General features: G+C 38.6%; 1 protein-coding gene across 2 annotated transcripts in view; it reads left to right on the top strand.

Moving 5' to 3' along the window:
* The first annotated feature begins 1,031 nt into the window (after positions 1-1,031).
* The window catches only part of LOC109470275 (AP-2 complex subunit alpha-2-like), a 42,662-nt gene continuing 21,762 nt past the window's right edge, over positions 1,032-21,931 (top strand). For both annotated transcript variants that reach the window (XM_019769160.1, XM_019769161.1), the window contains exons 1-4: positions 1,032-1,378; positions 3,695-3,763; positions 18,283-18,425; positions 21,249-21,442. In XM_019769160.1, coding sequence (XP_019624719.1) covers positions 1,312-1,378; positions 3,695-3,763; positions 18,283-18,425; positions 21,249-21,442 — 473 coding nt within the window. In that variant the 5' untranslated portion in view covers positions 1,032-1,311. The remainder of the gene's footprint in view (positions 1,379-3,694; positions 3,764-18,282; positions 18,426-21,248; positions 21,443-21,931) is intronic.

The raw sequence follows: 21,931 nt of genomic DNA on the forward strand, positions 1-21,931 counted from the left end.
TATTTTGGCCGATTTCTATTCTTTCCACCCGCTTTCGAAGCCTTGTGCGCCCTGTCGCAGATTTTCGGGAGCCAATTGGATAGTATTTTGCCTACTTGATGAGCTGAAAGGCAAGGAAAATTTGAATTCATCTAATCAAGGACATTAATGTCCTTGATCTAATCATAGTAAGTTTTTTTTTGTTTATTATATCTGTTAAGCGTTCGTCGTATTTTGTTGTGACCTGTACTTAGCCCACTGTGCTCACAAGCAAGAATGTGCAATAAAGATCGTCATTCATGGATGAGTTCGAATACCTATATCTGTCTGCATGATTATTAGTCGCCACTAGGCGTCTCTTCTAACACGTTGTCATACTATATGAGTCCACCGTCTGACGCGTACAATATCAAGATAATTCATCCATCTTAGATCATCTTATACTTTGATTCATGCAGGGAATGATCAAATTGAATAAAACGTGAATACAGGCGATTACATGAGAACAGTAAAGGGGCGAGTTTATTTCAGTCTCTAACTCAGTCAATCAGACAAAACAGGTAGTTTGATTGACTGATTGCTGATAAAAATTGCAACTGTGACTCTGTCACCTTCCAAACTGCGACCTCCACTTTGCGAAATCATTCTACTTATTCTAGCAAGCAAAGAAGTTTCGTGGATCTATATCTAGGCATTTCGCACTCTTCCTTCCTTATATGTAGATTCATAATATTGACTAGCCTCTGCCAGGCAGGCTTTAGAACTGGCTCTGGAAAGAGTAGAAATTTGCCGACGAATAGCATGCCATGGGGCTTGGTCCGCTACGGGAGTATACATTTGCTGCACTGACTCCCCTAGCATATTCGTCTGTTTGGCCAATCTCTTCTCTTTCCAGCCGCTTCCGAAGCCTGGTTTTATAGGCCACTGATATCATTTGACAACTGGGCGAGTACTAGTACACAAGATATACATGTACATTGTACATGCAGTTGAAGACTGTAGTACTAAATTTGTCCGCTGTGCGTCGCTCCGTCCCGCCGCGCCGTCACGTGAGAAGGGGGTGGGTTGGTAGCCTCGTCCTGGTGCCGAGCGGACATGGCGGCCATTTTCTGACTCTGACGTGCCGCGGCCGACATTCACGCGCAAATCCACCCCACTTCCACCGTACAGAAAACCCCTCATCTCACCGAAACCTGCACCCGGAGGGACTCCTAACTCCCGGGATTGTGTACGAACGTTTGTTGTAGCGGCTGCCCGCTCTGAACCTCCTTGTTGTGACGTTGATTTCAGCTCGCCAGCGAGTTCCGATCGTTCGCCAGGGGGACCGAGATCATGCCCAACGTGGCGAAGGGAGACGGGATGCGCGGCCTCGCCGTGTTCATCTCCGACATCAGAAACTGTGAGTACTCCCCTCCCTTACTCCTCCACACCTCCACGTTCGTTCAGATTATCCTCTCCTACATCTCCTGAGTCGCGCAGCGTAGTTTACAGGGTCGAAAGGTCGCCGAGTTGTACGTTTATGGCGAAAGGATGTGGCGGTACCACCCAGTGTTGGTTGTGGGAACGTTATACACAAAGTACGCGTTTTGGTCTACCTTCTTTTTACAATCACACACGTGCGACTAGAGCTCGTATAGATATGCACAAAACACTTTAAAGTCTGCCGTTTAAGAAGAAAGCAGGGTGATTTCGGCGGCTCTCGGTATCAGATTTGTGCCGAGTTGTCACAGGACTGACACACGGGACGTTAGGGAAATATTTGCCGCCCCTCCCCAAAAATTTGACCATATAAATCTTTTCTTTTTGCCACTATTTACCTACGCACAGATTCAGATAAGGCACAATTCTTCATCCCACAAAGATAGAATGCTACAAACTACAACTGTGTAGCGGTTGTAGAGAGGTAATTAGGTTTAGATAAGACTAATTATTCATTCGTGTAACGGTGTTTGAGGGAAAAATAATTTTTTACGGGAAAGCGAAAAAGAGTTTCAACCAGTGGCCTAGCCGCTTCCTGTGTAAGTCGTTTGCAAAAAAAAGAAAAGAAAGAAAACTACCGGAACCACTGCACATTTTTGCTTACACTGTAGTGTCATGTCAATATTTTGAAAACTGTAGAGTATGTTTATAAGTAAAAGGTGTGTTTTTTGTTGTGAAACGTTCCACAGGAAACTGAAGTTGTGGTTTTTAAGGGGGGAGGGGGGCGCAGGTTGGTGGACGTCATGCTAGCACGCCCCACCCTGTACTTCCTGTGAAAAGGGGGAGGGGGGCGGTGAAGGGTTTGGGAACTCTTCAACAGTTTATTTATGTTTCTTATTTATGAGATAAAGGTTTCAAAAATAAATTTCCATTCCAGGTAAACAGAATTTTTTTTCATAATTTATAAGTATTTCACTAAAACCAGTGCTCAAAGTACCCACCTGTGATCATTTGTAGAAAAAAAAAATATCATAGTCCTGAAAAAAAATCATAACGACTTGCAAATTTGGCAAGCAAAATTTGTTTATTTATAATACTTATTTATCTATTTATTCTTTGCTATAGGACAAAGGCCCATATTATAACAGGAACAATAACAAAAGTACAAATTCACAAATTACATACAGATGTTTAAAAAGATAAAAATATGAGTTCCATGTCATGAATCGCATATTCGAGAAAACAGAAATGAAGTATTTTCTGTCCAGCGAGACTGAAAAAGAAAGAGAGGCTGGTTGGTTGATATGACAGTAGCTTTGTCATTGTCGATTGTGACTTGACATTCTGTTTCCATATACAATGTACATGTAAATCTAAATGGAAGCTTCTGTTCCTGAGTCCTTTATTAAGGCAAAAGGATGGACTTGGATTGTGTCCAGTATCATACTCATAGTTGTATGGAGCATATCGTATGTCATTGTGTCATTTTGTCAAATTAAAAACGCAAATTTACTCAACAAAGAAGATACCCTTTCATCCAATATTTTGAAAGTACAAAAACATAAGAATTTTGAAGGAGAACCAAAATGCGAATCTAGCTTACTCCCCCTTTCTAATAGTGGCTACGACCACTGAAAACTGTGTACGTCAAATTTTTCCTGTTTCGGACTACTTTAAGTTTGACGCACACCAAGAACGTGCGATCAAATCATATGTTACGTCGAGGGCTGGCGTACGATCTGAACGTTAGCATTTTTTGTGCCGCCAGGTCTTTACTCTCATGTAAATCGGATCAGATTTAGAATGACCTCTTTGTACTCCGTACAAGTGTAAGTGTTTCATTCATTTCGGTTTTCTACTCAGGGTTCTAGCTAGGATGTAATTTTAGCGTAGTGGTACTGGCCGCCTGTCAGTGGGCCCTCCCTCCGTGGTACGGAGCTTTTAAAAATTTGAGTTAAAAAGGGGCCATTTGAGGGATACCCAAAGGGAAAAAAATGTTATTTCTAAGGTATGTACAATGTATCCTTGATTGTTAATTTTCCACATTTGATCTGGCATTCTTGAACAAAGAAATACAGTCACAATGCCCTTATGCTGTATGTGTAGGGGGGAAATTTAGCGTAGGGGGTCAAAATTATAGCATAGGGGGGAAATTTAGCGTAGGGGGTCAAAATTTTAGCATAGGGGGCCCCTACGCTACATTGTGCTAGCTAGAACCCTGCTACTGATGATAATAACACAATCATGTACGTGTACAAAGTCCTCTAACAGTTTTTTTTTCCAAACTATTTTTCAGGTAAAAGCAAAGAAGCAGAGCAGAAGCGGATAAACAAGGAACTGGCAAACATTAGATCCAAATTCAAAGGTGCGTACTTGGTTTACCTTGTCAACACCCCTCCCACCAACACACTGTAACCACGTGTTTGACTAACTGTTAATATATAAACTGTTGGTCTATGTAGGTCAGCAGTTATTTTTGATATGTAGGTGTAAAATTTCTGTGTTACCCTTGATATCATGCCTTTGCTACAGCCACATAAAAATATACCGTGCACACAAATATGCTTTATTATTCGCCCAAAGCCTGGATTTCAAAAGCAATGAAGGGACGTAAAAATCTGAGCCGCTATTAATTATGTATTATCAGCTGTGTTTCTCACACTCAGAGTCGAGTTTGAATACACATGCCAAATACAGTACACACTCTAAACAGTTTGATAATACCATTACCTTTTAGTAGATAGGCAGGGTAATTTTTTTCTGTATACATGTACCTGCACTGGTGAAGATAGCATGCAAATTGCCTGCGCAGGACAAATTTTACCTGCAGCACTCAGACAGAAATATAGATTTTAGTAGATCAAACTGCAAACTCATACTAATAAGTCGTTTAGCATTAGCAACTATGGATTTACATGTATCTTCAGACTCAGTACCAAATATTTATTAGTACCTCAAGTCGTAACAATCATTACAATAAACAAATAAGAAAAAAAGAAAGAAGACAATCCCTAATGGTACCCACGGACCCTATTTTTTTTCAGGACTGGAACCAGAAATCAGTGTTTTACCCAGCCTGAAATTTCTTTTACATCGTCTCAGTTTTGTTTGATGTAACATCATGTCGAACACGTAACACAACAATCCTAGGGGGAAAATTTTGACACTCTGACCCTCTGAAATGCTCTTTCCAACATTTTGAAGGCTACATTTTGCTGGCAGACTAAGCTTAATTTAATGACCTCTCTTTCCACATTTGTAAAAAAACGATTTTTGTCTGTCAAAGATGATGGATGTGACAAATTTTTCATCTGTCATGATCACAAAATTTTCTCAAATGACAGAAATATACATGCCAGCTAGAAGTAGAAGCCTAGAACACAACATTTTTTCCTAGGCCTTACGGCTATATTACTCCCGTGATTTTCATTGATAAGTGCACTGATGGGTAGTCCGGTATATCAACTGTTCAACCATGTATAACACGTCTGACAGAGCTAACTCAACATTGATTGAAATACCTGCCTTACGTATTGCTATTCAAGAGTACTTCCTACACGCACCCACCCACTAGTAATCAGAGATCAGATTCGCTGGCCCGGAAACAAAGGTGAATTAAAGTTTAGTGCCCAATTCACTTATCATGACACTAATCGTAGTTAATGACCCTAAACCTTTGTCCATGTAGATATACAACAAGGCAATTCCGCTGTAAGCCTTCATATACGTGTATTGCAGTATGAATATTAGGAACCCAACGAATGTAGTACTAATAGGTCATTCCATTTGGAAAAATGAAAATAGATTTCTGATATTTTCCATGCTAATGTTTTAATACCTTATACCTTTCCCATGTTTCTCTTTATATCAGCCAACTGTCAAACTATGATTTAAACTTTAAAGTAAAGTATGGTTGGTTAAAGGCACCCAAAGCAATTTCAGGGCATTAAGACTGGATTTTCAAAGTCAATTTTCTGGTCATTTTTTTAGTGTAAGGCTACACCAACTTAATTTTATGGATGACGTCCTCTGAAGACCCCCAAACTAGTGCGCGTGGGCAAATAAAATAAAAATCCGGCGAAAAATAAAAATGCTACTAAACCACAGGAATACAAAGGCAAAGCTGGTATTGTAAATTTGCGGCAGAACATAGCAACATATACGCTAGGCCGGCACATGCTGGCTTTTTGCGGATTTATGAATCGGCACTGTACGTATGTGTACTGAGGTGTTGAGTCGTGGAGCTTTGGTAGCCTGGGTGCCATCCTCCAGGGTTACCACCAGCTCCGTATTGTCGCTATATAGCAAGCTACCATGGACTATCCAGGCCAGAGCCTCAGATGACGTGATCTTTTTTTTTTGATAACAGACGAAAATCAATGTGTGCGCGGATGTCATCCATAAAATTAAGACGGTGTGGCCTAAGTTGAATCAGCCCTATTCCAGAGCAAACTAATATCTACAAGGCACTACTGTGTAACAGAAAACGATTACGTTTTGTATTCTAAACTGGTCCTAGCTAGTTATGGGTGGTACCCAAAAATAAAGGGATCCTAGGTCACGAAGCTTATTTTGGGGCTATGTCAAATTTGCTTTAAATATGAAATGATGCAAAAAATGTGTTCAGAAATGGCAGTAAATATCGGACAGATTTCCTCATCGAGAATATATATATATTTTTTGGGGGGGGTTTGGCGACCTGAAATTGCATTGGATGACTTTAAGTTAAAGGAAAATCTGTTATTGAACCTGAAAACAGATTTTGCATGGCCCAGACAATGTTTCCTTGATATATCCCCTCTGCCCTTCTGAGTACAGCTTGACATTCATGTAACTTGACACTTCACAGCAATATTTCATACTTCATATTCAGCAGCCTGGGTTCAGAGTCAGTGTGCATGAAGCAAGCCTGGTAAAAGCTTCATGCTCAGTTGACTTCCAAATCTGACATTTTGTTCATATATTAATCACAGTGTGTGAATTCAGCATGTTAATAAATATTAGTAGTATTAATAGTAATGTTAATCTGGATCTCCAATTGCTAGCAAGCATCTTGAATACGCTTTGTGTGGTTAATGTTTTAGCCAATAAATTTTTTCACTTGCAGTTTTTGCAGACCAATATTATGTACATAGCTAAAAATATTTTTTTTCTGTACAATGGTGCATGTAACATTCAAAATTATGTCCACCAGACTTTAAATTTTACCTGCACCACTCAGAATTTAGTATGGATCGTACTAAAAACTGTTTTAGAAACCGTCGCTTTTTTTTTTTAATTCATAAATTGTAACAGCCAATGCAAGAAATGAAAATCCACATACACCTACTTTATTTATGATATCATTATTATCATAAGCCCAATACATAGACCGTTTGCAGGTAATGTGCAGGTAAAAATATAAAAAATACCTGCATAACTCCAATTTTACCTGTACTAACCTGCATATTCCCTGATACTGTTGTGTTGTGTTTATATATAAATTTTCCCCCAGACAGGATGATTAGTGGCCTGTCCCCTGTAAGTATAGAATCAAGGCTACCTCAGACCCCTACATGTAATTAGTGAGCCCTCCCCTGTAAGTATAGAATCAGGATATGCCAGTTTCCTGTTAGATCAGACCACATGGCTACTGGCTCTATCCCAGTGAAACACACTTCCAGTTCCTACTTACATTACTTCCAAGTAGACCCAGGGCTCAAAATACTGGGTTCATGTGCACCTTTAGTGCACCTACATTTGGAGCTGTGCACCCAATTTTTTTCTGTGAGTGCACCAGTGGACCCAAACATTTTCTTAGGCTTAACGTATGTAAAAATGTTAAATATAGTAGTTGCAGCATATTCCTAACATCCAAGTGTCAGAAAAAATATTACAATTATTATAGTTTTTGCAGGCATTCTACTTATTTTATCTTATATGGTGCACCTAAAATATTTTTTTGTGCACCCAATTTTTTTATGTTGGGCAGTGTACAAAATACTTTTTTGAACTATGGCAAAAATTAGGTTTCTCATCAGAATTTTAGGTTGCCCCGCCTACAAGTTACTCAAATTAAGCAATGTTACATACATAAGCCTTTGACAATATTTCTAACAGCCTTTAGTTATCTGATACTGGTAATAGCCATTAATACCTAAAATTAAAAAGCATCTGCCGGATACAGTGGTGCAACCAAGCCAAGTGGGCATGATTTGGGGGGGGGGGGCGCATTCTTAAAATTCAGGTAGCATACTGGGCTAATAGGTTCAAAAATAGGTTGCCCCAAGTAAAATTTGCAGATATTTTGCATGCTGGTTGGGTGCACCAGTGCACCTATTCCCAAAAATGAATTTCGACCCCTGGTACTGGTACCTGTACCTGTACGCAGCCCTAGTTCAATCCTCGCATGGCAGACTTTGCAGTGCTGGACACAATTGGGACATGTTACATGTATAAAAGTGGAAACATACTAGATGATACCATGTGGAGTAATCATATAGACAGTCTACCTCATCTCTGACAATCAAATTTTCTTGTTCGCTCGCTATGTTCCCCCTCAGCCGTGACATGATTATTACGAGCCTGTTCATGCGTATCCCCCGGCCCATTTTATGGCCTATTTAATGACTAGACCTACTTAAGGACGACGAACATGCTTCATAAAAACATTGTTAGGGTAATAATGTAATCAAGATGGATGATCTGACTCACCTGCCCCAGATTTTTATTCGTTACGTGGCTAGAAAATAATGGACCTTTAGATATCAATAGTATATACATAGAATTATTATAAATTTAGGCCACACCAATTTAATTTCTTGGTTAACGGATCTTACTAGAAAAATAATGGAGCGGGCGGGTGAAAAAAAATAAAAAAAATAAAAACAGACCTAGGCATCCTATTATGGCCTAAAATGGTACGATAGGAGCCATGAAGTCAACACACCAGGCTGGTTCAAAATTTAAACAATGAGTTTTGAACTTTTAATGATACCACTCCGTTGAAAGATGGAATAACTGTAACAAGTAGGATGAAAAGGACTGTTTTCAACTGTTCAGGGCAAAATATTGAGCATTTTGCAGTTGATTCTGACATTTTTTTTTTTTTGTTTTTTTGCAAATCAGAAAAAAATGAAGCAGTTGAATCCATTAACCAAGAAATTAAATTGGTGTGGCCTCAGATAAAAGTATAATTTTACCATGAATTACCATTTTACCATTTTATAATGAACCTAGAAAACAATCAAAACTAGCTCCCTACCCCTACATTATGTTGAACTTGGTTGATAGAATAGAACAGCCCTGAGTGCCCTGTACATTTGTCACAGAAAAGGTCCTTAGTGGCAGGGTACATGGGTAAGTGCCGCTCGTAAAATTCTATTGATTTTTTGTAGATGTGTGTGTATTGTGCGGGGGCTGGTTGCAGTCGTGATATAATCTCGGCATATGGGTTTGGTGGGATTTCTGTAGGATTTAGATAAAAAATTCTCTTATGAGATCTTTGAGGGCAAACCATAAAACAGCAGTTTCCAGATTATGATATATCAGTACTTTATCAGTTTACTGTTACTCTTAGACTCTAAGTTAGAGGTAAAAAAACTATACTGTTTTAGACCTGTACACTTGCATCTTACTTAGACTTATTTCATTTTGGTACGTTGTAATTTAATATCTTAGTACATGTACATGTACATATACATGGACTCGAAATACTGCTTGAGCTATGCGCCCAAATTTTTTTTTACCCAAATATTAAGGTTTATGTGTGTTAAGGTATTTAAAAAAATGTACAACTTGTAGTATACAGTCTAAGTCTTGAAATCTAAGTGTCGCAGAAATGATAAACTCTTTGTTGTAGTACTCCTTTAAGATTTTGAAGTTAGAGTTTGGATTTATCAGTGCAAACCTGTGCATGAAAATTACCTACACCTGAAGTAACACTAATCCTGTATGAGCAAAACTAAACCGCTTGTATTGAATGCTAATGCCTATTAGTACTTTTGTAGGTAATATTGATCTCTTTATATTTTCTTAATGTTGGACATCTTATCTGGTAATCTTGTGTATCTTTCATAAGCCTACATGATACATCAATTTTTTTGTTTGCTCTACAAGCTATAAAAGGAGCAACAATGTATTGTTTCCCACTTTTCAATACACATGGCAATACACACCTTTTAAGAGGTCCTAATTACATGACTAATTGCCTTTGTGTACCAAAAGAGGTGTGAAAGACATAATGGCTAATAAAGAAAGTACATTTACTTAACATTGTTTTTCAAATTTTCACTTTACAGCAAAATGTCCCCTTCAATTTGTTTGACTCTTCAATGTTATGAACTTGCAAGCAGGTTTTCTTTGGATGTTTGGTCAGAGTTGCATCGAAATATTGCCTGTTGCAGACAATATTTTTTTCTGACACATCATTTGAAACTATAGATGGGGTTCCATCCTACAATAAGCGAATACAACCTTGAACAAGAAGCCATAGGCGACAATTCTCCGTGAAGTATTATATATTGCAACAAAAAGAAGTAGCCATTGGCGACAATTCTCTGTGAAGTGTGATAAATCGAACAAAGAAAAATTGTTTAAACGCGCGTCGGCTCAGTCATCTTAAGACGCAACAACCAATCAGAGATGCGAGATGCCTACACGTGACGCGGGAAGGGCGCGCGATGCCCGAAATATTTTTGCGTCAATATTCAGCGCCGTGATTCAAGAGATTAATACCCGGAAACAATTTTTTCCTTGTTTTGAACGCATTAACATGCATTTACGCTAATCTAGTATGATTCAGGGTTACTTTTTTTTTAACCTGCCATGGCCAGATTATCTAAAGATGTGTGTATTGTGTGTACAATCTATAGAAAGAGAAATGTACATCAGGTCCGATCATCCGATTTTCACGTTTCGGTTTTTTGGTACTCGGTTCATGAACGTATTTTGGTTTGGCTCCTGGAATGTGCAAAAAAATGACTCCCGGGACTGTCTACAGGGAACACTCGCACATTCGCGGTGTATCAGGACAGCGCGACTGGTCGTCATTAGCGCAGTAACAGTTGCATAAACGGACGAAACCATTTCAAAGAAATGGGGATGTTTCGAAAATAAGCATTTACTCCAATATCAAAACAGCTACGGTAAAAATAAAAAGACGTGCATCATCCCGGACATAATGCAACACCACATGCGAAATTACACAGAAATGCGACGTACGGAAGAATGCGTTTTGGCTGCGAACATCTTCCAAAAAACTTGGCATCTCTTAACCATGGGCAAAAACATCTGGAACCACTTATAAAAACCACCCCGTATCTGCATGAACTTTTTTGAACCCCACTGCTATTCCAAACAACGCGTTTTTCTGGACCATTCCAATTCGCCTCGTAATTGTAGGGGTGCGTCTGCGATATTACATTGACCGCGAAAGCAGCAACGGCAAAAATACACATTCGTGCATCAACACGGGCATGCCCGCAGACGGCGTATAAAATTGCGTGCCGATTACACAAAGAGAACCCAGTGTTTTGACTGCGAACATGAAAAATCAGCCGATTACAACACTCCGTCCGGAGGTCCTGACCTCCTTCACGGAGTAACGAGACATTCTGCCAAAGTACACTGCTATGCACAATGCAGAACGTGTTTTGCTCATGCACAGTACGTTCTGCAAATGTGCTCAATAAAATAACTGTAATCACAGCGTGCAAAATACCTGGTTGCCCAGTTGCCCCGGGCAACCAAATTTTACTTGGGGCAACCTATTCTTGAACCTAGGTAGCCCAGTGTGCTACCTGAATTTTAAGAATGCCCCCCCCCCCCAAATCATGCCCACTTGGCTTGCACCACTGTATCCGGCAGATTCTTTTTAATTTTAGGTATTAATGGCTATTACTAGAATCAGTTAACTAAAGGCTGTTAGAAATGTTGTCAAAGGCTTATGTATGTAACATCACTTAATTTGAGGAAAGTAGTAACTTACAGGTAGGGCAACGGTGAACCTAAAATTCTGATGGGCAACCTAATTTTTGCCGTAGATTGCCCACTGGGCAACCTGGTTCAAAAAAGTATTTTGTACACTGAATCATTACCTTCGCCAAGAAGGTTATGTTTTCAGGGGCGTTCGTGTATGTGTGTGTTTGTGTGTGTGTGTGTCTGTAAACACGATAACTTGAGAAGGCCTTGATGGATTGTCTTGATACTTGGTAGCTGGGTAGGTCTTGATGAGACCTCAAAATGATTAGATTTTGGACCCCCTAGCGGCTTGTTATGGTACTGCACCTGAACTTCCGGTTTTGATATCTCATGATCTAGACATGCTATGGTGATGAAATTTGGATGGTAGGTAGCTCTTGTGCTGGGGAAGAAGTGACGTGAGTTTAGGCCCCCTAGCGGCTTGCTCTGGAACTGCAGGGATATATTCTTGAAAATATTCAAAAGGGGATAACTCAAGAACCAGTTGACGGATCGTCGTGGTTTTTGGTATATAGGTAGCTTACGTGATGCTTAATATAATTATGTGACAATTATGCAAATATGGATGTAATTTGCATAATTTATGGGGAAATTCTATAAATCATCTGCATGCCATGATACGACAATTGAAGCTTGCGACATTGGTAATTGACAACGAAAGAAACAAGGGAAGATATTGATTATGTTAATAATGACTTAATTTGCATAATTAATGAGGAAATTTTATAATTATGTAATGATAACTGCCTGGAATTTCATACTTGTGGTATTTGAAAGTTAAATTGAGGTGAACATCATTAAACATAATTTATTCAAATCAGGACCTCATTTGCATAATTTATTAGGAAATGCTAGAATGCATTGTTTGTTAATATCAGACTGTCTTTTGGTTGAGATTATGATAAAATGATATAATTCATGAAAATTAGGTTCCTATTTTTTAAATCAGGGGGGAATAATCTAATCGATAATTTGTCAGTCATAAAGATTAACATCATTTGGCGAAGGTATGAGATCGGGGAACTCTAGTTAATAGATGCACAGCTCCAATTTTATGTGCACAAAGGAGCATACATTCAGCCAGTATTTCAAGCCCTGCTTATTATAACACACAACTGCAGACAATCTTGTAGGCCCTTCCCACTGATCTATGTATGAAGTCAGTCAACCCGACTCAACGTCTTTACAATTTATGACTTACAAATAACGGGGAGGGCCTCTGGGACACCATTTTCTCATCATTCTCTACAGATAGCAGCACATCTTGCTGTGTGAATCCACGCCTGCCTTACTACATTATCTCACATCATGTACTTCTGAGTAAGGCCACAGCAAGTAATGTTTATGGATGACATCAGCGCGCGTATTAATTTTTGCTTGATTCTGGGGGGAAAAACAAGAAATTTTGTTTCCTTCTGACAATGGTCAACATGCCGAAAATTAGCAAAGATGTCTGTTGCTATGACAGAACGTGGATGGCAGATAAGTATGAAGAGAGGAGACAAGACAAGACAAGGCTCTGATTCGGCAGTTAACATATAGAACAATATACACATACAATGTAGGTATAATTTCTTGTTTAACAAGGTTTATGATGTCAAAATTGGAAAATGTAGGAATCTTGTGTTTTTGGTCCGCCTTGTTTTTTTCTGCAGACTCACATAAGATTTAGAGTCTGCAGAGGATGCTATCCATAAAATATACTTGCTGTGGCCTAATAAGCAATTCCCAACAACCTGTCGATCAGGGTTGGAATTTATCAGTAGGCTGCTTCAAACTAAGAGATCTACATAATTGGAGCAGGTCTACTTTTCCTGTAATTATTATAATAGGCTGCATCTTTAATTGCGTATTTTAAAACCTCTTGATCTCACTCGATCAACAGGGTACTGTAAATGCATTAGTTTTGTCAGTGGTTGTATTTTACAGTAGGAAGGAAAAGGAGCTTTTTATGATGCCGTATTATTTTATTAATGATTCATAGATTTGCAACCAAAGATGTCCCTGAATAGACAGACAACCAGACTTTTTCCAGGCATGGTTCATATTGAGTGGCAAGTGTACAATTAATTGCCTGTGTTATTTTGATCTCAAATATTCAACTTTCAAGTAAGATAAACAAATTGTGATTCTAGTTGTTTGGGAGAGGGATTGATTTTTATTACTAGCAGATTTAGAATATATTGCAAGGCCACACCAACTTACTAGTAATTTGTTGTTTCTCGGATTCACCTCGTCATTTTTTTCTGATTTGTAAAAAAAAAAAAAAGAAGAAAAGATTCTGGTTCTGAATCAACTCAAAAATGCTCATATTTTGCCCCCAACAGTTGAGGAAAGATCTTTTCTTCCCAGATGTTACAATTTTTCCATCTATCAATGCAGTGGTTTGATTAAAAGTTCAAAATTCGTTGTTTAAATATTAACCCAGCTTTTGTCTTGTCTTCATGGTAGCATTTGGGGCTATAAATAGGATGTTTAGACCTGTTTTCATTCTTACTTTTTTTGCCCTTTTGCTTCATATTTTTTCTGGAAAAATCCGAGAACCAACAAATTATTGGTGAAGAGTTTACTAAAAATTTCTACTATAGCCCAGTCTTTGAATGCTAAATTTTTGGTGCAGCAGAGTTTAAGAAAGTGGAATAAACAGTAAAATTTCTAACCCTGAAGCTATATTAGATTGATAAAGAATGTGTCATTTGGGGTCACATGTATCATCCATACTAGGTAAGGTTATATGGCTAATGAAGTCTGCTGGGTCAGGGTTATGAATTATTAATTAATAATTGATCACCCTGACACCTTTTCCCATAGGCAGCAAAAAGGAATTTCATCAGCAAAATGATCAAAATGTTTCTTGCTTATTGGAGACAGTTTTTTTCCGCCTTTGTTATAGCTTCATTTTAAAGTTATATTTTCATTTTTTTGACAGATTTATGAAGCTTTTGCCCACAAAAAACACCCCTACACTGGTTGAAACACAGTGTAGGGGGCTAAAAATAAATCACAGCGTAGGGGGTCCAAATCACAGCATAGGGGGCCCTACACTCAAACAGCCTGGTGAGAACTATGCAGATTTAAAATCAATTCCTACAGACACTGAGTACACCTGTAGTACTGTAGTACATCGTTACATTTGCCTGATGTCTTTATCATTATTCCAACCTGTCTCCTAGAGGCCTACAGGTCATTTGTTATCAATCTAAGCCAACCTCGGGGACTCCACCTCACCAACCTGGATTAGATAAGGTCGCATTATGAGTGCTAGATAGGAGTGTTACAAATAGCCACCCTTGTTTAGTTTAAAGCTGCATTATGTAACAATTACAAAGATAGAAAAAGGAAATTTTCTGGTCATTTCTTTATATTTAAAGTAATTTGAACCCTACTAAATTGTAAATAAGTGCCATTCAGAAAGTGGAGGTACCAAAATATGATGCCTTATACAAGTGTGTTTAAAAGCTGGAAACACAGCTGTCAGTCATGTTTGTTTACTTTTGATACTTTGTGGTGGCACCAAAAACTAGGTGTGCCTTGTTTGGGCTGTTTTAGCAACAACCATAAATGTCAGAAATGTAATTGCACAAATGCAGTATGTTAAAATGTGGGAGTAAATTACAATCACACAAAAATTTCTTTATTTAAAGATGCCATAAAATGTTATTTTAATTTTCAGAAATGTTACATAATGCTCCTCAGCAGTATTATTAGTGTGAATTATGTTAGAACGTTTTACTTGGGATATTGGCAGGGGCATATATAATATAGCAAAAGGTTGACATTATGTAATCTATAATGTATAATTAATATGGATGTCCTGTTCTAATCAATGAAAATTGCTACTTTTCTGATATTACAGTTGATTCACAACCTTTTGAGCTAGAGGGAAAAGAGCATTTGACAGACATAACATGTTTGATGGATATTAATATTTATCATACTAAATACATAGAAAGGATACACCTTTATTAGACAAGACTTAACTACATCATATAGATTGCCTTATTATGTTTACAGAAGGAAAATGTTGTTTTTGCTATGTTTCCTCCTCTTCTTCTTTTCCAAACACTGACCTCTGACCTGGTCAATGACCTGAGTTGTTGACATCTTTCACCATGGTAACTGGTGTTGGGTTACATGATGTTGCAACTTTATAGCAGGAGGGATTTATACTCCTCTCTGACCATCTATATGAATGTATTTTTAAAAGTAAGAATTAACAGAACAGACTGTATTCAAAAGGTAAACATTATGCATTTGCTAAAAATGCAAATGTTACCTAGTTTCTAGTTCAGAATATTTCCAGTTTTGCTGCCCTGAAATTGCATTTGATGCCTTTAAGAGATAACTAATTCACAGCACGTAGGCAATAGCTGGCATGATTCATGGACCAGTGCCCTGGAGTATGGGGTTCTCCATAATAACATTACACCATCAAGACACGATGATGGTACCAGTGGAGGTGGAGATAACCACTGTGGGGATGTTACAGGCAGTCCCCTGGCACACGGATCTAAGAAAGGAATCCCACAGTATCATCTTTTTCAATTCAATCACAGAGATGTAAATAGCCGGAATGTCACTGGAGTCCGTATTACATTCAGGGCTGAAAATACATTGTACCAGGGCTCGACGTATACATGTTAGTCAGTGTGCAAAATACCTGGTTGCCCAGTTGCCCCGGGCAACCAAATTTTACTTGGGGCAACCTATTTTTGAACCTAGGTAGCCCAGTGTGCTACCTGAATTTTAAGAATGCCCCCACCCCCCAATTCATGCCCACTTGGCTTGCACCACTGTATCCGACAGATGCTTTTTAATTTTAGGTAATAGCTATTACTAGTATCAGTTAACTAAAAGCTGTTAGAAATATTGTCAAAGGCTTATGTATGTAACATTACTTAATTTGAGGAAAGTAGTAACTTATAGGTGGGGCAACCTAAAATGCTGATGTGCAACCTAATTTTTGCCGTATGTTGCCCACTGGGCAACCTGGCTCAAAAAAAGTATTTTGTACACTGTTAGTGCAGGTGAAATTGGAGCTAAGGTATTTTGAGCCCTGATACATAAATGCTGGCAAACGTGATGTAGTATAATTTGTACAGGATATTAGTAAAGGTTGGATATTTGACCTGTCTCTTACAGTTGTGTGTCTACCATATCATATTGTGTAGCAGAATAATTGTATTGTGAATGTGATACACACACGATGTACAAATCATGCACGCAATTATCCCACACCACCTGAACCAATTTCTTAAGTCAACCATCTCCACCCACACACTTGGAACTAAGTAAGGCCTAGGAAAAACTTGTTGTGTTTCCTGTTTCAGTCTGGAAAAAATTAGGGTCAATAGGTAGGCCCGATTATCCTTTTTTTTCTTTCTTTTTTTTCGACTTTTTTCGAGTGACCCAAGTTATATACAGTACATTTTAAGAAATAAGACTGACAATGGCATGAGGGCACTTTCATTTTCAATGTCAATGTTCGAAAATTGATTTTTATGCAAATCAGTAAAAAATGAAAATGGCAAATCTGAGAACCAATATTTAATTATTATTGACTAAATTGGTATGGCCTATTGTAATCTTTTCAAATTTCTACATTTTCTATATAACCTTTATATCCCAATAATTTTCTGTATAAAATAGAAATAAACAAACATTTAATTCATAGTGTTGTTTAGTACTAAATAGGTTCAAAATATATAGCATAGACACATATAGTGGTATAACTTTTCAGTTAGTATTCAGCATATACATTGTAGATATTTCTGTAATGTTGTATACTTTCGGTTGAATTTCTTTGCAAATCTAGACCTGTGTCCACATGTACACTGCCCGATACTGTATAATAAATTCCACACTGGATTTAACCATCCATATGTAGCAGAATGATACAGTAGAATGACCGCTGGGCCTTGTTATCGCAGCCCAAAGTCAACCTTTCATATGGAAAACCCACCTTTTATGTCTCCTATGGATCACCCTGCATGCCCAGACATGCTAGGGTCCTTCTCAAAAGGTGTTCTGGAGCAAAAACTTGTCATAAAAGAAGATGGAGCGAAATATAGATGAATAAAGATTATGTGCTTTTTCAAGGGGTTTTATGTATGAAAGTATCCCAAGGGCAGAGTGGATGGTCTGGAGCTTTGTGACAACATTGAAAGTTCGGGGCTAGCGCTGCACGTATGTGAGGATTTTGCAGAAAGCCTGATGTATCAGAGAACTTTTTTAAAGGTTTTATATCTGTGAGAGTGTGACTGAAAGTAGCTACCTTTATATGGAAAGATTTCGCAAATAGAGAATGGGAGATAGGGAATATTAGGACTAGGAGATAGGGAAATACAGTTTTATAAAGCTTGCAGCTTTAGAAGACGTAAAAGAAAAAACAGCAATGGCTACTAAACAGTTTTTAGTATGATCCACACTTCCTAAATTCTGAGTGGTGCAGGTAAAATTTGTCTGGTGCAGATGATTTTGAATGTTATTCGCTGCAATATTTTGAGTCTAGTGCTGCGTACCGGTTCACTGGGCTTGGATCCGGACTACCTGTAATAATGTTTAGGTTCAAGTCCAAAAAAACCTAAAAGTCAAGAATCGAGTCCGGACTTATTACCATAAAAGACCATTTCACATACCCCTTTTCTTTCCAAACCACCTAAAACCTTCCGTAGATTGCAAAATCTTTGCTGCAAAATGAAGAAAACATTACCATTGGGCATTGTGACAAGTACTGGCCTCCATGTTATGTAGTCCGGAACTGAACCTAAACCTCTAGACTTGAATCCGGACCTGAACCTAAATGTGGGTATGCAGCACTATTTCAGTCTACTAGTTTTAAAAGTTCGGCTGACACTGTCTTCCTAAGTTGTTTGAAACCTGACGATAGTTTCATGTTTGTTTGTTTGTTTGTTTATTTTCCAGGTGATAAGACCCTGGATGGATACAGTAAGAAGAAGTATGTGTGTAAACTGCTCTTCATTTTCCTGCTGGGACATGACATTGACTTTGGGCACATGGAGGCCGTCAACCTCCTGTCTTCCAACAAGTACACCGAGAAACAGATCGTAAGTCAATGTTTGTTGTGTTTTACCCTGTATATTACTGCTCTAGCCAGCACCTGTTTTTTCTAACTCTAGACATTGTTTAAAGCTATCTAATGACAATGCCCCTACTGTACTTGGTGACAGCGAGTTCCACTCTGCGATAGTTCTAGGAAGGAAGGAATTCTTGAACACCTCAATCCTTGGTTGATAACTCTGGTACTTGAAAGCATGGCTATTTCTTCTTCTCTTCTGGGCTGGTATTAGGTACTTAGTAGTTGGGACGTTCACCAGTTTATTAGTCATTTTGTACATCATGCATACTCTCATGTCCCGAATAAACATACCCCCCGGAATAAACATACCCCCCGGACAAATCTTCAAAGTCTAATAAACATACCCCCCGGAATAAACATACCCCCCGGACAAATCTTCAAAGTCTAATAAACATACCCTCCGGAATAAATGTACCCCCCGGAAAATGACCAAATTGACAGGTGAACGGTACTAAAATGTGCTCTTTTATGTATGGGCAAATGTTTCATTATTACTTTTGATTAGGAATATAAATATACTGTACTAGTACTTGTTGTTGGGAAATACAACATCATTACAATGTAATAAAAGAAGGCTGTCTATGTAATACTTTACCTCAACAAACGTTTTCCGCTACGTAACCGTGGCAATTACAACACAATCCCTTAGTACACGGCCTAAATCTCTTTTTACTTTTTGCAACTCTTCTCTGAAATGAATATTAACTTTGGCACCAATTTTTTGAGGGTCAAATTTTGAAAAAAATTTCATCTTTGTTACAGTTTTTTAAGGTTTAATGCCAAAATTAATTTACAAATTCATGAAGGGTCATAATAAATGGAGTTAATTATGCTTGGTACAGGTCTTGAGCAAAATACTCAGTCACTCAGAGACTCTGTGTAGAGCCATTCCATTCACTGTTGTAACTTTGCGACATCAAAATTGGCCCAAGCCTCAGCACACTTCAAAGGGTTTCTTTTATCTGTCAACATTATGCGCAATATGCAACATCAGCAGCCAACAAGAGGTTCTTTGGTAAATATGCTGTGCTTCCCCGTGTCATTGGTAAATTATATTGGTAAAATGGTAGAATTACTTGATAATGAGCTATATTACCGACGGAATCAAGAACATTCTTAGGGAAAACATCGTAAAAACTGGCTTCTGTGCAGCTGTGTCAATTTCTAACATGTGTTGCATGCGCACCATCTTGGAAGAGTTTATTCTGTAAGCAGGGGGAAAGTTTCTTGGAAATACTTCAAACATTTGTCAAATGATTAAAAACATGATATTGTCCAGGAACAGCATGGCATAATTACATGCTAATGCTTAGATTTTGAATTTAAAATCGTATCGACAGATGTTGAAAGGTAGACAACATTACATTTGAGACATCGTGGTCCCTCGAAATGAACTTATCCAAGCATGCGGCGGCCCGTCCTGTCCTGTTAGCACTGTTTAATTTTTCGGTACATTTCTCCATGCAAGACGATACAGCCAAAAAAATGGACATGTTTGGACAACAATAAAGGATGTATGCTGTTGAGTGGCGTACATAATGGCACCCAGGTTTCTGGGAAAAGAGCTTTATTTACGCCCGTCATGTGCCATGTGGCCCGCACGCATGAGGGGAGGGCAGGTCGGTACAAGTTCTCACTTCGGTCCTTGTTTACGTCGCAGAATTTGGGTATTTCTGCTAGTTTTTAGGTGTAATTGGTAGGAAATCTCAAAGACTAGGTACTGAGGTAAGTGATAATGTTTGTTTCCGAGTACTGAGCTTTGTACATACAGGCAAAACTTAGCGGGCCGCTCCCGACTGCCTGACAGTCACGCCCCCCTACATGTATGTCACGCCCGTCTATCGCCGCCAATTTGTGGGGTTTGATTAATTAACTCACAGCAGGTTGTGAATCACTTCTTTGTTACTTGTAACTGCGTTCTATGATATGTTCATTGTGGCGAGAGCAAAGACATTATTTTTATCAAGTTTAAAGCAAGGATTATTACGACGGTAGCCGAGATCAAAAGGGTGAAAATCAACTGAAAATCCCGCTACGCTGGTCGGAAACACAGCATAGCGGCAAAATTACAGCGTAGCGGAACAAATTCACAGCATAGGGGCCCGCTATGCTGAAAAGGCTTCACGTCTAAAATTTGTTAAATTTTTAATGCCTTTCTGAATACAGCTGTCAGGTATGGACAATTTTTTTCAAAAACCGATTTTCCAAAAATTTATAAACGTACCGTCCCTAATAAGAACGTACCGGGTGGACGTACGGGCCGAAAAAAATAAACGTACCGGTACGTTTAATCGGGACATGAGAGTAGTCTGGACATTTTTCTTCTGTCTTCCAGTGACACCCACTGTAGGTTTCTTTTCATTTCCGTGACACTAGCACCCCTTTTATATATATCAACTAATTTTATCCCTCTCTTCTCTGCAAAGACAAAGTTAAAGATGAGTACCATTTTGTAATGACATGCCAAAGGAAAAAACTAATGATGTCATGTAAGAGTAAAATAACACTACATGGAACAAGTAGAGAAATGTTCAACATGTTGTTATCATGCCCCGACTCTGTGTCTGTTTATCTAGGCCAATATGTACATAATGCTTTACAAACGAGAAACAATGTCACTGCAATGTGAAATGTAACAGTCCATTATAACATATATACATGTATTGAAGTTAGATTAGAATACTAGTAGAAATTGTTTATAGTTATTTTATTTGCCATACATTGTATCCAATGCAGATCCAATGCAATTGTTGCACAATAAACTTGACTTTTACTTTTTACTTCTCTGTAGGGTTATCTGTTTATCTCCGTGCTGGTCAACACCAACAGTGACCTGATCCGTCTGATTATCGGCTCCATCAAGAACGACCTCCTGTCCCGTAACGCTGTCCACATCTGCCTGGCCCTGCAGTGTATCGCCAACATCGGCAGTAAGGAGATGGCCGAGTCACTCGCCCCCGAGATCCCCAAACTCATCGTGTCAGGGTCAGTATTCCGTTAAGTTCAGACAGCGGTCTCCCCAGAAATTTTTAGGGGAGAGGTGCTGCCAAATTGGATGATGTCATGAAAAAAATTCAGCAAATTTTCATGAAAATACTAAAGGAATACCCCAAAATTTGTAGTCTCTATCTGGCTTCGAGATACGGCTGGAAAGAGAAGAATTTGGTCAAATAGAGAGGTAACATGTTGGTCTGTTAGACTGAGTACATGTTGCCGCTCCCAAAGCCTGTCAGGGTTCGCTATGATGAAACAGTATAAAAGTAATCCCCTCATTATTCCAACAAAAGAACTATCTGAGTGCTGAAGATCATTTAAGCAATAAACCAACCAGCACGCCGTGTGGAGCTGCGTCCATGTGTGTATACATCTAGAGAAGACAGCAAGCCGTACAGTGGCTGACCAAACTGTATATACTTATACCGTCTATACTGATATAGATACAGATTCTGAAGCTGATTTCTAAGGGGGCACAGG

The sequence above is a fragment of the Branchiostoma belcheri genome, unplaced genomic scaffold (genome assembly GCF_001625305.1).
Source record: "Branchiostoma belcheri isolate BF01 breed outbred unplaced genomic scaffold, Haploidv18h27 scaffold22, whole genome shotgun sequence".
Lineage (NCBI taxonomy): Eukaryota > Metazoa > Chordata > Leptocardii > Amphioxiformes > Branchiostomatidae > Branchiostoma > Branchiostoma belcheri.